General features: G+C 41.1%; 1 protein-coding gene across 1 annotated transcript; it reads right to left on the bottom strand.

Annotated features, from left to right (window-relative positions):
* Positions 1-4,385: 4,385 nt before the first annotated feature.
* Positions 4,386-21,100, bottom strand: dok4 (docking protein 4). The gene is made up of 8 exons (XM_061708171.1): positions 20,977-21,100; positions 17,332-17,439; positions 16,881-16,995; positions 16,635-16,754; positions 14,190-14,379; positions 6,791-6,926; positions 5,226-5,343; positions 4,386-4,573 (listed from the first exon to the last, which is right to left on the bottom strand). Exons 1-8 carry the CDS (start codon positions 21,040-21,042, stop codon positions 4,407-4,409), a joined length of 1,020 nt encoding a protein of 339 aa, XP_061564155.1. The 5' UTR covers positions 21,043-21,100; the 3' UTR covers positions 4,386-4,406.
* Position 21,101: the final 1 nt, after the last annotated feature.

Below are 21,101 nucleotides of genomic sequence, written 5' to 3'. Positions count from 1 at the left end.
CACTGGCAGATTTTTCTACTTATTTCAAGTGAAAATTTACTTGAAACAGGTGAAAATTGTCAAATAAGTTATTTTTCTGGTGTTATTTTTCTGGTGATGACTCTAAATGTTGAAATAGCAGTAAAACCACATTCATTGATGAAATGACATAAGGGATGGAAAGGAGGGATGGCAGTTTTACAGGGGGGATGATTTGGACCGTTTTTATTTCAGGGGGGGATGATTTGGACCGTTTTTATTTCAGGGGGGATGATTTGGACCGTTTTTATTTCAGGGGGGGGATGATTTGGACTGTTTTTATTTCAGGGGGGGATGATTTGGACCGTTTTTATTTCAGGGGGGATGATTTGGACCGTTTTTATTTCAGGGGGGATGATTTGGACCGTTTTTATTTCAGGGGGGGATGATTTGGACCGTTTTTATTTCAGGGGGGGATGCCATCCCCCCTCATCCCCCCTCAACTCCAGTGCTGCTTATAAGTTTAGGGATGTTTAACATCTTATTGTTTCTTAACTTAAACCAGTTTCAATTATTCGTCATATTTTTAAAAAGGCAAGAGAGAAAGAAAGATGTTTTCAATAATCAAGTCTTCCAACAGGAAATAACATTTAAAACTGTGATTGTTCTGCTGGGTTGGGACCCAAACGTGTCTAGAGCAGTTTTGAGGGGGATGTGGGGTCTTTGCCTCAGGTAAACCTCTCAGATAAAGTTGTTGCAACTTATTTATCACGAAACCACTGTTAAATCTGTACAATCTGAGGTTTAAACTACAAAATGTTTTCATTAAATAAATGTGAGAAATCCAACGTTTTCCTCAGATTCAGTCGTGACCTGACATTAAGTGGAAATAGTGGGTCCCAAAGTAGCTGGGAGGGAATTCATGAAAATCCTGCACTTGGTGACAAGTTTTTGATATTTGGCATGGTGTTAGTTATGGACATAAGGCTTTCAAAAACCACCGCAAACAAATGGTGACGCCCCCTAGTGGCCGGTTTGCAAAAGATTCTAAATGAATCAATAAGCGAGACGATAGAGGTGGTATTGTAGGTGTTAGTGAGTTTAAATATGCACACCTGATGTTTTTTGTGTGTTATTTTAATAAAATCCAATTCTTTCACTGCAACTTAGTTCTGAGGCTCTGTTCATCTTAAGCCTGAATGAATGAATGAATGAATGAATGAATGAATGAATGAATGAATGAATGAATGAATGAATTAATTAATTAATGAATTAATGAATGAATGAATGTCACTGTTCTTACCCAGTGAGATTATTGACACTTAGTGATAGTGACCTGTCCAATAAACAGAAAATTACATTCCTTGGGGGTGAAAATATGAGTCTAGAGCCCTATATAATATTTTTATGTGACTTAATTCTTAATTTTTTTGGGCAAAAAATGACCTTGAAAATTAAAGTTGACCTTCAACATGTCCTTGAAATAGGACATTTATCTCAGGATTGAATTCCTAGCACCAAAAAAGAGTATAAGGGCCAAAGTAAGACAAAAAAAAATTGAAATTACGAGAATAAACTCATAATATAATGAGAATAAAGTCGTAAAATTACGTGAATAAGTCATAATGTTGCGAAAATAAAGTCGTAATAGAATAAAGTCGTAATATTACGGGAATAAAGTCGTAACATTACGAGAATAAAGTCGTAACATTAAGAGAATAAAGTCGTAATATTACAAGAATAAAGTAGTAATTTATGAGAATAAAGTCGTAACATTAAGAGAATAAAGTCGTAATATTACGAGAATAAAGTGGTAATTTATGAGAACTCTAACAGGAAGAGCATCTTCTCCCTGTGTTAAAATGAGGAATATCTTGTGAAGTTATATTTATATATTATATTATATATTACGACTTTATTCTCACAACATTATGACTTTATTCTAGTAATTCTACGACTTTATTTTCGTAATTTCCATTTTTTTTTGTCTTAGTTTGGCCCTAATACTCCGTCGTACCTAACAGCTAACACCATGCCAAATATCAAAAACTTGTCACCAAGTGCACAATCTTCATGATTCTTGACATATTCCCTCCCAGCTAAAGCCAGAGCAGCTGAGGACGAGGAAGAAAAACATCTGGAGATTTTATAATATACCTGCCAAAGAATGTCTGAAGATCTAAAGGTGAAAATCTTGATTAGTACAATCAACTCTATATAATCAATCCAATCACAGTATCATTCTTAAGTTCAGAGCAGTTAAAATGTATATGCAAATGTCATGTAATAAAACTCAAATTCACATTTTTTTGAAAAGCAAAATGAAAGGCATCTGTCTACAAAATGACAACACTGGAAGTCTTCCCCACGACAAATCTAGACGTCAGTCTTTTTCCAACGATAGCAAAGTCTACGCAGCGTTATTAAGGCTCCATGTGCGTCCGCTCGTCACAGTTTTCTTTTCTATCTACAGAGGAAAGAAAATTCCCATGACATAATTTTGGAACCTCTCATTCTTCAGTTGAGAGGCTCAAGTTAGAGAAGCCCCTGAACCAACCTGGCTTTTTTCACTGCACACAATTAAAACTGTGGAAATCTGATCAAAATCTGGCACATAAATTCCTCTTAAAGAAAAAGAAAAAAAGCCAAATTGTGGCATGTAAGAATATAGATTAGTGTGCTTTAATCAACCTGGCTTGGTATACATGTGAGCCCTGAATGTCCCCGTCATCTGGGGCAAAGAAAAACTACAGCTTACATGAATGACTTTGTATGATGAAGTTTCTCTTTGAGGCTTTTGTTGTTATTGAACTTCTTTCAACAGTTTTCTTGTGTCCCTCTTATTTTCTAAGTGAATTCCTCAGAATTTACAAAATAACAATTTATGAACCCTTAAAACAAAGTATGAACATAAAAGGTTTACAGGACTGTCTCAGAAAATTAGAATATTGTGATAAAGTTCTTTATTTTCTGTAATGCAATTAAAAAAACAAAAATGTCATACATTCTGGCTTCATTACAAATCAACTGAAATATGTTTCATGAAAAATGTTTGCATTACAGAAAATAAAGGACTTTATCACAATATTCTAATTATCTGAGACAGTCCTGTACACATACTTTACAATACTAACACGTCAGCCTATAACAATAATAACATCAGCACTAGATTTTACGAGTGGTTGATTTAAGTAGAAAAAACCTCATCTTCGTACACATATGATTAAGGTTAAGCAGTAATAAACTGATAAACTGACTTAAGTGCGAGGAAACGTGTGGAAAACGGTGTAGGTGTGCAGGCAGCTCAGTGACATAATATGTACATACACTTTTTAGTTACAATTCACATAATCATAATAGTTGTAGTATTGTATTTCATACTGCTATTCCTTTGTTACTAGAATTGAAAAGATTCAAATGAAATCTCAAGTAAAAATCCAGTGCAACGATGTCTCTAAAGTCTTTAAGGCTTCTGCTTCCATCTGAGACAACCTGGTGGTTTATTAAAGCGTACTCTAAGGTTTTACTGGAGTCCTCAAGTGACACAACAACCAAAACAAACGTGTAGTTCCTGGCAGAGGTTTCTCAGCCTGAATGTGGAAGAAAATCACATCAATTCATCAATCCAGTCCGCTGTGGAAACTGCTCTGGTAGAACCAAACCCAGTACCAGGGCACTCAGGTCAGTAAAGACACTCTGGACTTTAAACTAAGGAGGAATGAGACATTATGTGTGTCTTCAGTGTTGTACCTGTATGTCATGTTTGAATTTTGTGCCTTGTAGCACCCTATAATGTAATAATTTCCTATAATGTAATAATTTCCTATAATGTAATAATTTCCTGAAAATGTAATAAAATTTGCACTTAACTCAATCGAAAATGTAATAAAACCCAATAATGTAATAACTTCACCAATAATGTAATAAAATATCCTGACTGATATTGTAATAACATTTTTACCGATAATGTAATACCTTATTACATTATTGGGAATTTATTACATTTTCAGGTGGGTCTTTTTTCTTTTCCAAAACTGATAATGTAAAATTTGACAAATAATGTAATATATATGTTCATTTTCAGTCCAGAGTTCTACATTTTGTGTTTTAAGTATCTAAGAATGTTTTATACGCTGGATTTGAAACACCAGAATGACTATTGGGTTAAATTGCAGACTTTGAGTTCCATGTAATAAATTCCCAATAATGTAGTAAGGTATTACATTATTGGTAAAAATGTTATTACAATATCAGTCAGGATATTTTATTACATTATTGGTGAAGATATTACATTATTGGGTTTTATTACATTTTTGATTGAGTTAAGTGCAAATTTTATTAAATTTTCAGGCGTTATTACATTTTCAGGAAATTATTACATTATAGGAAATTATTAAATTATAGGAAATTATTACATTATAGGGTGCTACAAGCCTCATTTTCAATGTTCATGTTTTCCTTTGCGTGTGTCCGTGTCTGGGGTAGATGGGGCAGCGTGATGGGGATTGCAGACGTGTCTGGGGCTGCTGTGCTTGTGTGTTGGAAAGGGCCAGTGTGGCATGACGACCGTCAGGAGGCAGGTGGGTGTACACAAACTCCTCCTCCGTAGAATCACCTACAAACAGAGCAGAAAACAGTGGTTACGCTGCAGAAACCAGATAAACATAAAGCTTGCAAAAACCAAATCCCTTCCTAAGATGCTTTGGACCAAGAGTGATAACCTCTGTTTTATCTGAATTTAGCAGCAAAAAATTACCGGACATCCAGTCATTGTTAAAACAAAGAAATAATCTACCGAACAAATGTTCTTACTTTTTGGAATAAAGAGGCAATAAAACTATGACTAAAATTAATCTAGCTTTGATATACAGGTACTTCATATTACGTTTTGTTATTATTATTATTATTATTATTATTAGAATAGAAATAGAAATAGAAATAGAAATAGAAAGCCTTTATTATCATTATTCTGGTACAATGAGATTAGGCAGCAGCTCTGTAAAAGTGCACACATGCAGACTATGGAAACAAGTATTGTAAACAACAAAATGAAAAACAGAAAAACGTATTATTATTATTATTATTATTATTATTATTATTATTATTATTATTATTATTATTATAAGAATGTTAGATGGAACTGAAAATATAAATTTTACTCCACCTGCAGACTGAAAATTGTGTGTTTATTATGCAAATAGCAAATGTTTTTTTTTTTTTTTTTTTAAATCAAAATGGTCAGCCTGAAAAGAAAGCTTGTGTCTTACTGGTCCCAGGATCCATGCCGGTCTGGTTCCCAGTGATGTGGTGCCAGTAGGCTGAGCGGGGCAGGACAGCGGTGGGTGTGCAGGGGTAGGATCCCGCCTCCGAGCCCTGGGAAAGGAGCTGGGAACAGAAAAAGTGGGGAGTTGTTTTTTGTCTTGTTTTTTTTAAAGTGTCCCAAACCAATTTCAAGAAGACCCAAAAAAGACATTAACAATAACATGAATTAAACACTGTGATCTTCTGGAATAACTCACGTTAGTTTTAAAGGGTGGCTTCAGGTATAGGAAACAGATGAATGGTGAAGAAAAACAATCTGAATCCGGATGTATTTAACTACCCAACTTGCCATTTTGAAGCAAAATTTTAGATAAACGTGTTTTTATTCATTTCCATTTTTATTTATTATAAGTATCTCATAGCCATCATTTTTGTCCATCGTTCCTATTTTGTGCATGTTTGCAGGCCGGAGCTTCGGGAGCTGCATGCTGGCCTGCAAATTCTCATCACAGGCAGCCACATTGATTTTATTTTTGTTTGCTTCTTTGTTTTTGTCATAGACTGTCTTTTAAATTCCATATTTATTACATGTATTCCAAACTTAAAGAACTACCATACACATTTTTGCATCTGTTATCCAGATGTGAGGGCAGTACTGATCAGTCAAACGTGCCAGGAAGCGTGTGTGTTGCCAGCAGTACCCGAGTTGTAAAATAAAATCAGGGGGGATGGTGGATTTGATCATATGGGGACAGATAATTTGTGCTGATTACAAATAATATAATATATTACAAATAATAGCAGTGACCAAAACACCTGCAGAAATACTGCAGGAATGACATAGCAGCAGTTAAATGCAGCCTTCTGTAAGCTTTAAATATCCACTGGGCTTACATCAAATACATCAAAACACAACAATAAAAAACACTTTTCTGAACTTATCAATATGACTCTGTCCTTCACAGGATAAGTAACATGGATCACTGCAAAAACTCACAATCTTAACAAGAATATTTGTCTTATTTCTAGTTAAAATGTCTCATTTTAGTAAAAAAATCTCATTACACTTAAAACAAGACTCATCACTGGAAAAAACAACAATTTTCACCTGTTTCAAGTAGATTTTCACTTGAAATAAGTAGAAAAATCTGCCAGTGGAACAAGATGTTTTTTCTTGTAATAAGAAGATAAATCTTGTCCCACTGGCAGATTTTTCTACTTATTTCAAGTGAAAATGTACTTGAAACAGGTGAAAATTGTCAAATAAGTTATTTTTCTGGTGTTATTTTTCTGGTGATGACTCTAAATGTTGAAATAGCAGTAAAACCACATTCATTGATGAAATGACATAAGGGATGGAAAGGGGGGATGGCAGTTTTACAGGGGGGATGATTTGGACCGTTTTTATTTCAGGGGGGGTGATTTGGACTGTTTCTATTTCAGGGGGGGATGATTTGGACTGTTTCTATTTCAGGGGGGGATGATTTGGACTGTTTCTATTTCAGGGGGGGGATGCCGTCCCCCCTCATCCCCCCTCATCTCCAGTACTGGTTGCCAGCCCGGCACTCACCTTGTTTTTCTCCATTTCCAGCAGGACTTTCTTGTGCTGTTCAGCGATGGCCAGTGTGGAGGAGTGGACTCTCTGGTAGATCTGCTCCCCCTCTCTGGTCTGGAACGTGTAGAGCCCCTCACCACCGTCACACATCCTACACACAACAGCAAACGGGCTGGAATTCAACATACATAACAACAGTCTTCAATATTTAGAGCTGCCGTATGAAAGAATTACACCTAATATTCTCAAATATAAATGTAATGGGTATAAGAAATACTTTTATAGTAGTTTATAGTAGTTTATAGTGTAACATGTCTTGGTGTACTAGTGGATGAAAGATTGTCCTGGGGAAAACATATTGAGTATGTATGCAAAAACATTATGAAGTCCTATGGTATTATTAGAAGAGTTTCTTTCTTACTTAATCAGTCCTGTCTCATGATATTATATTATAGTCTAATTTATCCATACTTGACGTATTGCAACATTGTTTGGTGCACTTCTTATTCTTCGTACCTTTAAGAAGATTTTTGAGAATGATTTCATATTCTTCTCATCAAGCACCTTCTGCACCCTTATTTAGCAAATTTAAATTATTATCATTTTTTTCTGTTAATATGTTTCAAACATGCCTGTTTATGTTTAAGTTCATTCATTCCAAACAAGACATTCCAGGCACTTTTCATAATGTTTTTCTGTTATCATCAGATATTCACTCTTATTCAGTTAGAGGTGGAAGAACTTTCATTTCCCTCTCTGTCTTTTACCTCCAGTCACAAATCCTTTATCACATTTCATGGCCCTCAACTCTGGAACTCTTTAGATAGGTGTCTTAAGTTTATCATCCTTAAAAATGTTTAGGACCAGCTTGGTGGGGAATCTCTTATCTAGGCTAAATTAACAGGCTATTCTAATTGAAATGAAATTGCCATTTTATGGATATTTTTTGTTTGTGTGTTTATTGTGTTTTTCTTTGTTTCTTTTACCTTTTCCTTTTTCCTTTCTTTTCTTTTTCTATTGATTGATTTGTTTTTGTGATTTTGTATTGAGCAGTAGTGACATTTCTGCTAAAATATGTATCATACTTGTCTTTTGAAGAGTGTTTTTACCACCCCCTACATGTAGTCTCTAAATGTGACAGGAAACCGGAATCTGCTAAATCTTCTGAAAAAGAATTATAAAGTACGTGCACTGCTTTTCTTGTCTCAGGGGTTTATGTTCTGGTCTCTGGAAAGATCCTAGAGACAACTGTTGTAATAGACACTATATAAATAAAATTGAATTGAATTTTCACATTCCCTCATCTCCTCTTTTTACTACCTAATGTATTTCTGCCTCATTATGCAGATGAGCAGGGCTGCCCTTCCTGGTCCAGCTCCTCCACTACTGCTCCATGAACAGGGAGAAGCAGCTCGGGCCAAAATACACACCGCTCTCATTCGTGGAAGTGCAGTATAATGCTGTTCTCACTGCCTTTTAGTTTACACAATCAGCCCTCACTGAAGATGGAATATTGTCCCATCCATCCATCCATCCATCCATCCATCCATCCATCCATCCATCCATCCATCCATCCATCCATCCATCCATCATCCATCCATCCATCCATCCATCCATCCATCCATCCATCCATCCATCCATCCATCCATCCATCCATCCATCCATCCATCCATCATCCATCCATCCATCCATCCATCCATCCATCCATCCATCCATCCATCCATCCATCATCCATCCATCCATCCATCCATCCATCCATCCATCCATCATCCATCCATCCATCCATCCATCCATCCATCCATCCATCCAACCATCCATTTTCTTCCGCTCCTCCGTTACCGGCAGTACTCGAGTTGAGATATCATTAACTCATAACAGAAAAGCAGAACCAAGAAGCCAATACTGATTGACCCCATGACTGCAGAGTCATGCAAGTATTTCTGCAGACTACAGGACTCCTGTTGCACTCTAAGGGCCTGATTTACTAAAGGTTTGCATGCGTAAAAACGTGTGCAAACTTGACATCACCCGCAAACCAATGTGCCAGCTGATCTACTAACAGCGTGCAAAGAGGACTGCGTCTCTCAAATGAGCAAAACAGCACACGCTGTTCATTTAGTACTTTTGCCCTGATGAATAATCAATATGGGGCGTACCCGCCAGAAAGCGCTAAATACTGGGAGGGGAAGATGCAAATAGGTCCATTTATCACGCGCAATGAGATTTACCAAGCCTGAAAAGTTTTGCGGGGATTGTGATTGCGTCTGTATTTAATACGTTTGAAAGGAAGGTGCTAATCTCCACATGGAAAAGGAGAAATATTTTATTTGAATGTTAAATCGAGTATTATTCAGCAAAAGGTTGCCACAGGAGGCACCTTCATTTTTTTATTTGTGATAATAAATAAATCACGTGTTTTCATGGAGAAAAAAGTGTTTCTTATTGTGCGCCTATACTTGTTCTGCAGTTGTCATACCCCGGTGTTGTGCCGTATTCAGCACCCCTGCCGTGAAAAGCACCCCCTTGTCTGACAAAAATTATATTCTCATTCCGTGTCACGTTCTGTTTAGCGTCCAGTTTTGTGTTAATGATTCATGTTTAAATGCGCTCATGGATTCCACAATAGTCATACTTTCCCACAATCACAGTCACAGATAACAAAAATCGGGTAAATGGTTATTGATGTCATTAATTAATAGCCTGCTTACTGTGTTGTCTTCCATAATATTTGTAAATATATATAATATAAACTCTTAAGTATGTGTTTGTGTGAGTGTGTATATAGAAATATATTGAAGTGTCAGTGTGTTGTTTTTTTTCTTGGTCTACTTATCATTGAATATACGAGGGGGTGCTTTTCACGGCAGGGGTGCTGAATACGGCACAACAATTTGCCTCGTCCACTAATATCTCTAACTCCAACTCGTCAAATTTCATTTTGCGCTTGCGACTATCCTGCTTTCCATCCAGACTCTCCATGGCACAAAGTTTGCGCCGCAAACCTTAAGACACGCAACACCTCATTTAAATACTGAGGTTTGCACCTGTTATCAATTGCGCATGCAATCTTAGTTGATCACCCGCAAACCACGCAACAACAGCACGCGCAAACTTTTTCAGTGCACACGCAATTTAGTACTCTTTATTTAGGATCTTAGTAAATCGGGCCCTAAGTGTGAGGTGTACAGCATGAAGAAGAATGGAGAGTACAGTGGTGTGTGGTGCCCATGACCACCTGGTAAAACACAAACATTCAGTCTTGTTCAACAAACCCAAGTGAAAAATAAACCCGAGTTATTTTTCATGACAGTGTGTCAGCATGGTGTGAATCATCACATCTTTTTTTAGTCCTGACAAGAGAAAAAAATATGTTGTAATAGCAAATCCCTTCGTGTCAATTAGCCACGCTGTCACACCTGATTGTACACTCATCATTATTTCTGCAAAACAACATCAACTTTCTTAGTATTTTCTCGAAATGTTTCTGACATGTTTCTAATAATTCTGAGGTAGGGAACCTCCAAATATTAACGTAGTTTCTTCCTTTCACCACAAGGTGGCACTATGAGCTTGATCAAATATGAGCACATGAATATGTTGGAGGAGAACTCTGATCACACAGAAAATTGGAGGTCTCTATAACAGTTTAATCAATTAGCCTTTGGGGATTAATAAAGTATTTTGAATAAAAAAATAGAATCGAATTAAAAACATAATAAAAAGTAAGTTTTCCTGGCAATACAACCTTTCCCAAATATTAGATTGTAGATGTCAAAAAATATCAAATTTGGGCTAGAGTAAATAATGTATGGCTGAGCTACATATATATATATATATATATATATATATATATATATATATATATATATATATATATATATATATATATATATATATATATATATATATATATATATATATATATATATATATGTATATATATATGTATATATATATACATATATTGTTTTTCCTGGTGTTTTAAGTTGTTTATTGGCTTTAGATCTCTGCTGCTCTGTTAAGCATGTTGTAACATTGTAATTTAAAGGTAGGAAGGAAGGGAGGAAGGAAGGAAGAAGGAAAGAAGGAAGGAAGAATGAAAAGAAGGAAAGAAAGTAGGAAGGAAGGGAGAAAATAAGGACAGGAGGATGGGAGAAGAGGAAGGGAGAAAAGGAGGAAGGAAGGAAGGAAGGAAGGAAGGAAGGAAGGAAGGAAGGAAGGAAGGAAGGAAGGAAGGAAGGAAGGAAGGAAGGAAGGAAGGAAGGAAGGAAGGAAGGAAGGAAGGAAGGAAGGAAGGAAAGGAGTAAAGAAGGAAGAAAGGGAGAAAAGAGGAAGGGAGAAGGAAGGAGAGAGCAGGAGGAAAGAAGGAACAGGAGAATGAGGTCATTTTGACCCAAAGACAGTGCAAGGGTTAGGTTTCTTTCCCTGCAGTTTTCCTCCCAGATAAGGTTCAACATCGGCTCCTATAACGTACAGCAGCCCGCAGTAGCTCAGGTGGTAGAGCGGGTCGTCCAATGATCCGAAGGTCGGCGGTTCGAATCCCGCTCTGTCCCTGTTTGCTGTCGTAGTGTCCTTGGGCAAGACACCTTACCCACCTTGCCCCGTATGAATGTGTATGAATGTTGGTGGTGGTCGGAGGGGCCGTTAGGCGCGATATGGCAGCCACGCTTCTGTCAGTCTGCCCCAGGGCAGCTGTGGCTACAATGTAGCTACCACCACCAGAGAGAATGTGTATGAATGAATAATGATCTCTGTAAAGCTCTGGGTGCCTTGAAGGAGCTATATAAATCCAAGTCATTATTATTATTAGTATTATAAAACACCTCCCTTTTCAGAATAAATATGACTGGATTGATGACCACCGTGTGTATTTCTCTCCCACCTCTGTGGTTTGAGAGATGTGTAGCTCCAACTGGAAAATATTGTGCATGATATAATAAAAGCTTGTATTAACATTTGATTCTGTTCACTGGTTTTCTTATGGTGCACCAGACAAACAAACACAAGGATTTTACCAGTTCAACCGGAAACCTTCTTGTTGAGATTTAACAGTGATAACCACTTCTTTGTAACATTTTTTAATTAATTGTTTTCTCTTTACATGATTTAGATGTTTTGGCTGTTGGTTGGATGAAGCAAACATTGATACGTATCGCTTTGAGCCTTAGGAGTATTTTGTAAGGTTTTACCAACCCACTTTCATGTGTTTACTGGTACCCCAAGGAATTATTTCTGTTTTCAATCAGGGGTGTCAAAATCTTGTGGAGACATTTTGGAGGCACGCATGCTTTGCTACTTGTGTGCAAGTAGCAAAGCATCAACCAGTCTGTTAGGATTTCATGAAATTGTCAAAAACTCAAAGAATGTATAACACCGGGGTGTTCTCTCTTCAGATTCAAAGTAGCCTCGTATTGATTAAGACACGGAGCCAAACCCCTGGTGTTAAGGGTAGACAAAGATTAGATTAGAGGTTAAGAGGTGCTTCTTCTTCTTCCGGCTCTCGGCGAAGGCGGACGCTTTTTCTGCTCCTCTCCCTTATCTATCTTCCCTGCTACTGCTTTTGTTTGTCTCGTCTTCAGAGTCTCTTCTTTTCACTCCTCCGAAACTCTACAATCTTGGAATTGATTAACTGGTCTCTCAGCACAATTGACCAAATTTTTGCGACAAGAAGACAGGGGGTAAGGGAGCCCTCCTGCCCCGATGGGACATTTTTTGCTGGATACACAATGGATTCCTACAAATACTGGAAACCTTTGTGTTTGGCGATTCTGTCTGTCGAGGACGTTGAACATGCCTTCATAATTGGATTTATGATAGCAGGATTTCTCTTGATTATCCTCTTGATAGGAGGAGGGGATTCCTGGTCTACTGACAAACGCGTAAGTCGTCGACAGCTGTTTTGGCTCTTTCAGAGCTGCCGGACGTGGCTGAAGGGTCAAGCAAGGAGATCAACACTCAGACTTTAACGTTGGGGGAGCAAAGCCATAAGCTGGATGCGATTCTTGAACAGAATCGCAGGCTGGCGGCGGTCTTTGAGCTCATTGGCAAGATGGATAAGACCCTGGAGAAGTTGGAAGCTCGGCTTGGCGGGAATTGATCACAAATTCGTCTGATTGGAGTCGCCATTGATGAACCCGAGACTGAAGGCAGATGGAAAATTACTGAGGCTGCCTGTTTTTGCAATATAATTGTTGATTCTATAATCTGGCCTTGACAGGGCGGTTTTGGGCCAATCGCTCTGGTCACAATCTTCCTGGTGGAATGTAAACAAGGTGACTCTGCCCCCACTAATCCCTCCCCTCTCCCACGAACACCTGCGGTCCCTGTTTTCAGAACTGTACCGAGCCGCCTGATAACATCAAGGACATTGGCTGAGAGCAGCTCTGAGCGAAGTTCACGGACTCATCGCTACACACACACTTACTGATAACCACACCTCCCTCATCTCAACGCCTTCCTCGGCTCCGCCCTCTTATCAGCCCCCCCCCAACACAGTCAACAGGTTTGGAAGCCGCGCCGCGGTGCTCACTTGTGGTACTGTGCCAGGATCCCCCCCGCCCCTAGAACCACCCCCCCCACCCCCCCCACATGTGCAAGTCTTGTGATGTTAAATTTGTCATGTTGCTTTCTGTGCAGAGGTGTTTTTTTTGCACTTTCACACTGTGAATTTATACACAGTATGAAGATGCTTTTTTTTCCCTCCTCCCTCCCCAATGTCATCCTTTCTCTGATCTGTTCTCACCAGTTGACTCATGTCTTATGTTATTTGTTTTGTCTGTGCCCTGATGGGTTGTACTGGTTGTCATCTCACTGTGCTGGGACGCCAGACCGGCGACAATAAAGGCTATTCATTCATTCATAAATACAATACACATACTGTTAGGATTTCAGGAAATTGTTAAAGCTCAAAAAATGTATAACACCGGTGGGCTCTCTCTCTTCAGATTCAAAGTAACCTCATATTGATTAAGACACAGAGCCAAACCCCTGGTGTTAAGGGTAGACAAAGATTAGATTAGAGGTTAAATACAATACCATTGTTGAAGAGGAGACGGTGGAGAACAGCAGATGCTTAGCTTTGGGGGGTCTCATCTGTGATCTAAGCTTGACACCCCAGGGAAAGGAAATGAAGAGTTGGAAGTGACACGTTAAGGTGTCTTCCCCGTAGCTAGGCTCCACCAATGAAATTAATTTGCAAAGAACACCCCCCTTTTAGTATAAAAAGGAACTGGATCGATGACCAGGCGTGCATTTCTCTCCTACTCCGTGGTCTGAGACAAATGTACCTCCGGCCGGAAAACCTTGTACTTGACCCATTAAAAGTTTGTATTAACCTGTGATTCTATTCCACTAGTTTTTCTTTTGGTTCACCAGACAAACGAACACGAATCTTTCAAGTCTATGAAGGCCTCACCGTCCAGCCTCGAAAGTGAAGCGAGTGGCGTCCCGTCCGTAGCGCCGTAGCGAGCAGAGAGGCCACGTCACCAGCTTGGTGCAGGGGCTGTGGACGTCCCACAGGTAAATGTTTTCGTGGGTGATCTGCATCGTACACTCTCCATAGATGTTCAGGTTGGGACATGGAAGGAGGAACACGTTGAAACGCTCTGGTGAGACAACAAAAAAACGGAGCTCAGACATAGTCATAGACTGCGTTTCCAGCATCAATAACCCTTTTAAAACCCGAATATTGGCAATAACCCGAATTTGCACGGCCATGTAAACACCAATGACCCCTTTGAATAACCCGAATTTGCTCATATTCGGGTTTTTAAAAACCCCAATATGAGCCCTGTGTTACTCCTTTTAAAACCTGAATATTGGGTCATGTAAACACCAAACAGAATATCCCCATCAAACGGAACAGGAATTTGTTTTCTGCACATGCTCTGTTCACAAGGAATCCTGGTCTTTTGAGTCCAGGAAGTTCTTCTAAACACGGAGAAACCAAGACCAGGAGGAGACTAATCACTTCATAAATGTAATGAAGGATATGAACATTTCTGCATTTGTAGACGGTAGAAAGTACCGGGATAGAAGATTTACAAGAAGGTGAGAGAAAAGTTGCTGAAGCAGCATTTGTTTTGAATTTGGATACAGGAAGAAGAAGCGGAAATGACGGGAATTGCATCATGATGTTCTCCGCGCGTCGCTGGTTTGATCCAGATATCCTGAATGATTAATTACCATGTAAACGGAATATTCCCAATGTTTCAGTAACCGGAATATTAGCAATAACCTGAATTTTAACTGCATGTAAACGTAGTCATAGTGTATTTGCAGTGTACCTCAACTCAATGAAGAGACAATTAACGGTAAATGTCCTGGCACTTGGGTTAACTTTGTTGTAAGTTAGTACATGTTTCCTTGCTCACTGTCATTCATTTCTTATAAAAAGCCTTATTTGGGGAAGAAACATGTTCTTGGGTTTTTACCATTAATACTGTACCATAAAATGGTTTGTAATACCAGCTATCCTATCCCAAGAATACATTAAATCAGTTATGTGAGGATAAGGTCTTAGATTATAGAGATAAATCTTTGCCGTGGCAGACTTCTTACTTGTCATTAACTAATCAAAGATTATCACCCCTCACAAGAAGAAAAAAGGGACACTTACAGGAAACAAATAGTGGATAGTGAGAAAAACAGCTCTGGTCTTAAGTTGGAAGAGAGAAAAAAACGTACAACATAGTACCTGCATGTACTTGTATGTACCTGTACCTGTATGTACTGTACCTGTATGTACTTGTACCTGTATCAGAATCAGAATCAGGTTTATTATTGGCAGTTAGAAAAACTGTTTTTGACTTCGGATACACCGGCGGCGATCGTATTATGCGCCTGTTTTTCCAAGGGTAACACTGGGATAGGGGGGCGGGGGGGGGGGACACATCTTCACACTGAGTATAATACGCAGTGTCAAGGTGCAAAAAACATCTCGGCACACAAAGCAACAAACATCATCACAAGACTTGCATGTGGGTGTGTGTGTGTGTGGGGGGGGGGTCCCGGCACAGAGCATCCAAGTGATCGCCGTGGCTTCGTGGCCCTCAAAACCCGGAGACTGCGTTGTGGGGGGCTGATAAGAGGGGGGACCGGGAAGGCGTTGAAATGAGGGAGGTGTAGTTATCAGCAAGTGAAAACAGGTCCACAGATGTTCCTGGGAGAGGGGGAGGGTTAGTGGGGGCAGAGATTATATTGCAAAGAACAGACTCAGTAATTTTCCGTCTGCCTTTAGTCTCTGGTTGATCAATGGCGACTCCAAACAGACGAATTTGTGATCAATTCCCGCCAAGCCGAGCATCCAACTTCTCCAAGGTCGTCTCCATCTTGCCAATGAGCTTAAAGACGCCGCCAGCCTGCGATTCTGTTCAAGAATCGCATCCAGCTTGCGGTTTTGCTCTCCCAGCGTTAAAGAGTGTTGGTCGCCGTGCTTATCCCCTCAGCCACGTCCGGCAGCTCGGAAAGGGCCAGAACAGCTGTCGACGACTTACGCGTTTGTCGGTAGACCAGGAATCCCCCCCCTCCAATTAGAAAAAATCCTGCTATCATAAATCCAATTATGAAGGCATCTTCAACGTCCTCGACAGACAGGATAGCCAAACACAACGGTTTCCAATGTTTCCAGGAATCCATTGTGTATCCAGCAAAAAATTTCCCATCCGGGGCAGGAGGGCTCCCTTACCCCCTGACTTCTCATCGCAAAAATTTGGTAAATTGTGCTGAGAGACCAGTTAATCAATTCCATGATTGTAAAATTTCGGAGGAGTGAAAAGGAGAGGCTCTGAAGACGAGACAGGACAATGTACCCGTATATACCTGTGTGTACCTGTGTGTACTTGTATGTGCCTGTATGTACCTGTGTGTTCACACTGCACTCCAGCAGCCAGCAGGTCCGGTTCTCCCATGTTGATGTCACTGAGCCGCATGTCCAGACACTCTATGGACAACATTTTGAACCAGTCCTCAGCCTCCAGCTCTAGGAGAGACATCACACATGCCAGTAGTTCATGCTGTAACAGAGTTTTCTCTGAAAGCCTGTTCCAAAATTGTCCACCCATCTTCACACATACGTAAAAAAACTCTCTATGATTCAAGAGATTACCTGATTCACAGGTGAAGGTGCGAGAAGTGTCATCTGCTAAGACAATGGCCACCGCCTGTCGTTTGGTGTCTCTAGGTAGTCGAGTAATGTTCTTGACGTTGTTAATCTCTGTCACCTAGGAAACCAATAAGAAATAAAGAAGACATTAGCCATAGAATGAGCCATATCAGTTCATATACAGGACTGTCTCAGAAAATTAGAATATTGTGATGAAGTTCTTTATTTTCTGTAATGCAAAAAACAAAAATGTCATACATTCTGGATTCATTACAAATCAACTGAAATATTGCAAGCCTTTTATTATTTTAATATTGCTGATTATGGTTTACAGTTTGGTGAACCTACTGTGATTGGAAGTAAGGTGAAGGTTGACAACTGTGAGCGTGTAGGTGGGGGTGTTTGTGTTTGTGAACTCTATATTTTTGGTGTTTTTTCTCACACACTTACTTACTTTAGGGCTTGCTCTAACGTAGGCAGCCTTTTCATCCGGGTACTTCTCCAGACGACGAGGTCCTTTGCTGGAAGACTTCCTGAATACCAACCAGCAACGACGATAGATCTACACACATAAACACACAAGCACGCACAGAAGAGGGACATCATTTACGTGTTCAAAACTAGTTTGAATTTAGTCAACTGATTAAAAACAACTGAAATGCATCGTGCTGTGAAGGATTGCGTTTCCAATGTTTCCATTATTTTAACAGTCAAGCCTTCGTATGGGGTAGGTTTGGGGTAACACCTATAAAACAAATACAGACCCTATTTTCCTATTACAGAAAAGATCTTTAAGGATAGGTGTTAAGGATCCCTCCTCAGTGGCAGGGCACCGGGGGTGGATGAGAGTACCTCAAGTCTCTGGATGTCGTAGGGCTGTCTTGGTTGACACGCCTCTGCGACATCGCATGGAGGAAGGGGACAGTACCGCTGGAGTGGCAAACCGGGGTGGTGGTCCCTCTTTTTAAAAAGGGGGAAAGGAGAGTGTGTTCCAACTACAGGGGGATCACACTTCTCAGCCTCCCTGGGAAAGTCTACGCCAGGGTACTGGAGAGGAGAATACAGCCGATAGTTGAACCTCGGATTCAGGAGGAACAATGCGGTTTTTGTCCCGGTCGTGGAACACTGGACCAGCTCTACACCCTCCGCAGGGTGCTCGAGGGCTCAGTGAGTATGGGGTCTGGGTCCCTCTATTAAGGGCTGTCCGGTCTCTGTATGATCGAAGCAGGAGTCTGGTTCGCATTGCCAGCAGTAGATCAGACTTGTTCCCGGTGCATGTTGGACTCCAGCAGGGCTGCCCTTTGTCACCGGTCCTGTTCATAATTTTAATGGACAGGATTTCTAGGCGCAGCCAGGGGCCGGAGGGGATCCGGTTTGGGAACCACAGGATTTCATCTATGCTTTTTGCAGATGACGTTGTCCTGTTGGCTTCATCGGACCGGGACCTCCAGCATGTGCTGGGGCGATTTGAGGCCGAGTGCGACGCGGCAGGGATGAGAATCAGCACCTCCAAAACCGAGGCCATGGTTCTCCATCGGGAAAGGGTGGCGTGCCTTCTCCGGGTGGGTGGGGAAGTCCTGCCTCAGGTGGAGGAGTTCAAGTATCTCGGGGTCTTGTTCACGAGTGAGGGAACGATGGAGCGTGAGATTGACAGACAGATCGGTGCAGCGTCCGCAGTTATGCGGTCGATGTACCGGACCGTCGTGGTGAAGAAGGAGCTGAGTCGAAAGGAGAAGCTCTGGATTTACCGGTCAATCTACGCACCTACCCTCACCTATGGTCATGAACTTTGGGTAGTGACCGAAAGGACAAGATCGTGGATACAAGCGGCCAAGATGAGTTTCCTCCGCAGGGTGGCTGGACGCTCCCTTAGAGATGAGTTTCCTACGCAGGGTGGCTGGACGCTCCCTTAGAGATAGGGTGAGGAGTTCGGTCACCCGGGAGGAGCTCGGAGTCGAGCCGCTGCTCCTTCACATTGAGAGGAGTCAGCTGAGGTGGCTTGGGCATCTGTACCGGATCCTCCTGGACGCCTCCCTAGGGAGGAGTTCCAGGCATGTCCCTCCTCCCTAGGGAGGTGTTCCGGGCATGTCCCTCCTCCCTAAAGGAGGTGTTCCAGGCATGTCCCTCCTCCCTAAAGGAGGTGTTCCAGGCATGTCCCTCCTCCCTAGGGAGGTGTTCCAGGCATGTCCCACCGGGAGGAGACCCCGGGGAAGACCCTGGAGAGACTATGGGCCTGATTTACTGATTTTTAAGGTTTGCGTGTGTAAAAACGTGTGCAAACTTGACAGCACCCGCAAACCAATGTGCGAGCTGATCTACTAACAGCGTGCAAAGACGACTGCGTCTCTGAAATGCGCAAAATAGCACACGCAATTCAGTTAGTACTTTTGCCCTGATGAATAATCAATATGGGGCGTACCCGGCAGAAAACCTAAATACTGGGAGGGGAAGATGCAAATTGCTCCATTTACCACGCGCAATGAGATTTACCAAGCCTGAAAGTAATTGCGCGTATTGTGATTGCGTCTGTATTTAATACGTTCGAAAGGAAGGTGCTAATCTGCTGCTGCTGTTATTGTGGCAAGGAGGCGACATCCAAAATCAAAGAATACGCAGAGAGAGAGTCTTTATTCTGCTGCATGCTATTTTAAAAATGGTTGCACAAGTTTTATTAAAGGCCACTTTTTCTTTAGTTCTTCGCCTTATATCTTGCCACCTTCTCTTAATGTGCCCCCTCCACTCGCCCACAAGCAGGCCAATTTGTGCCAAACTTTGTATTTCATTGATTACTTATCTTATTGAACGTGAAATCATCCTTCGTAAATTACATTTAATTAAAACCCGTGCTTATTAATCACAAAACACAGGTTAAACATCATGACCAAATCCGCTCCGACCCGCTGTGTCAGGATCAGCGCAGACAGACTGCAGCTTCCCCTGAATTATGCTTCTGCGTTAAACCGACGGCGTAGGGTCGTGGTGCGGTGTGCGTCGCCGCGTACCCTACGCCGTCGTTTCTGCGTTGGTGTAACGCGGAACCATAAATCCGCCTTTAGTGTGCGCTCTGTGCGCTGTTCTGAACACTTCTCTTCTCTTCTTTCGGCCATATGATGGTCCTGTCTGTAACACATTTACTGTCAGTGTTTGCTATATAATATATAATATTTGCAATATACTGTGGACATCTGAATAAAAACTTAACTCATAAATAGATGAATCAAAGCGCTCTCCAGCTCTGTGTATTGTCTTTTTCTCCTCAGATCATGCCGAGCACCGCCGGTTCACGTAAACCCGACCAATTAAATATTAAAATCAAATTCAGTCCTGTGGCCCGTTTTTCGATTTCGTATTTTTGATCTGTGCCTAAAATTGAAATATGAAAAACCAGCCGTTTTTCCGTTTTTTGTGTTATAATAAAAAACTAATAACAACATAACCAGTCACTTTTTCATGTTTTGGTTTTTGATTGGCAATTGAAAATGGAAAGAACGAATGATACACGGATTCATCCAGACTCTCCATGGCGCAAAGTTTGCGCTCGCAAACCGTAAGACGCGCAACACCTCATTTAAATACTGCTGTTTGCACCTGTTATCAATTGCGCACGCAATCTTAGTTGATCACCCGCAAAACACACAACAACAGCACGCGCAAACCTTTTCAGTGCACACGCAATTTAGTACTCTTTATTTAGGATCTTAGTAAATCGGGCCCTATGTCTCTCGGCTGGCCTGGGAACGCCTCGGACTCCCCTGGAAGAGCTGGAGGAAGAGCTGGAGGAAGAGCTGGAGGAAGAGCTGGAGGAAGAGCTGGAGGAAAAGCTGGAGGAAAAGCTGGAGGAAGAGCTGGAGGAAGAGCTGGAGGAAGAGCTGGAGGAAGAGCTGGAGGAAGAGATGGAGGAAGAGCTGGAGGAAGAGCTGGAGGAAGAGTTGGAGGAAGAGTCTGGGGTGAAGGAAGTCTGGGCATCCCTGCTGAGGCTGCTGCCCCCGCGACCCGGGAACGGATAAGCGGAAGAAGATGGATGGATGGATGGAGTTAAGCTTTGATGTTTTGTGTTGGATGTGGCTAAACATGGAGGTAAAACATGAAACAAACTCACCCCAAGCTTGCGACTGCGCATGCGTACATAGCCCTGCTTCACCACGTCGCTGAAGTTGGAGGCCATCGTTGGAGGGTGGAGGGAAGCTGACCACGGCTGGAGAAACCATCCAGGCGTTTCTCTCT

Source organism: Cololabis saira, chromosome 2 (genome assembly GCF_033807715.1).
Source record: "Cololabis saira isolate AMF1-May2022 chromosome 2, fColSai1.1, whole genome shotgun sequence".
Classification (NCBI taxonomy): domain Eukaryota; kingdom Metazoa; phylum Chordata; class Actinopteri; order Beloniformes; family Belonidae; genus Cololabis; species Cololabis saira.
The sequence above is the reverse complement of the archived record's forward strand: the minus strand, read 5'-3'. Positions and strand labels throughout refer to the sequence as shown.

Coding starts and splice junctions, on each gene's coding strand:
- dok4 (XM_061708171.1), bottom strand. CDS start 21,042: ATGGCCTCCAACTTCAGCGACGTGGTGAAGCAGGGCTATGTACGCATG. Junction 17,440..20,976: donor TGCGCAGTCGCAAGCTTGGG/GTGAGTTTGTTT, acceptor TTATGTGTGTAG/ATCTATCGTCGTTGCTGGTT. Junction 16,996..17,331: donor ACGTTAGAGCAAGCCCTAAA/GTAAGTAAGTGT, acceptor TTGGTTTCCTAG/GTGACAGAGATTAACAACGT.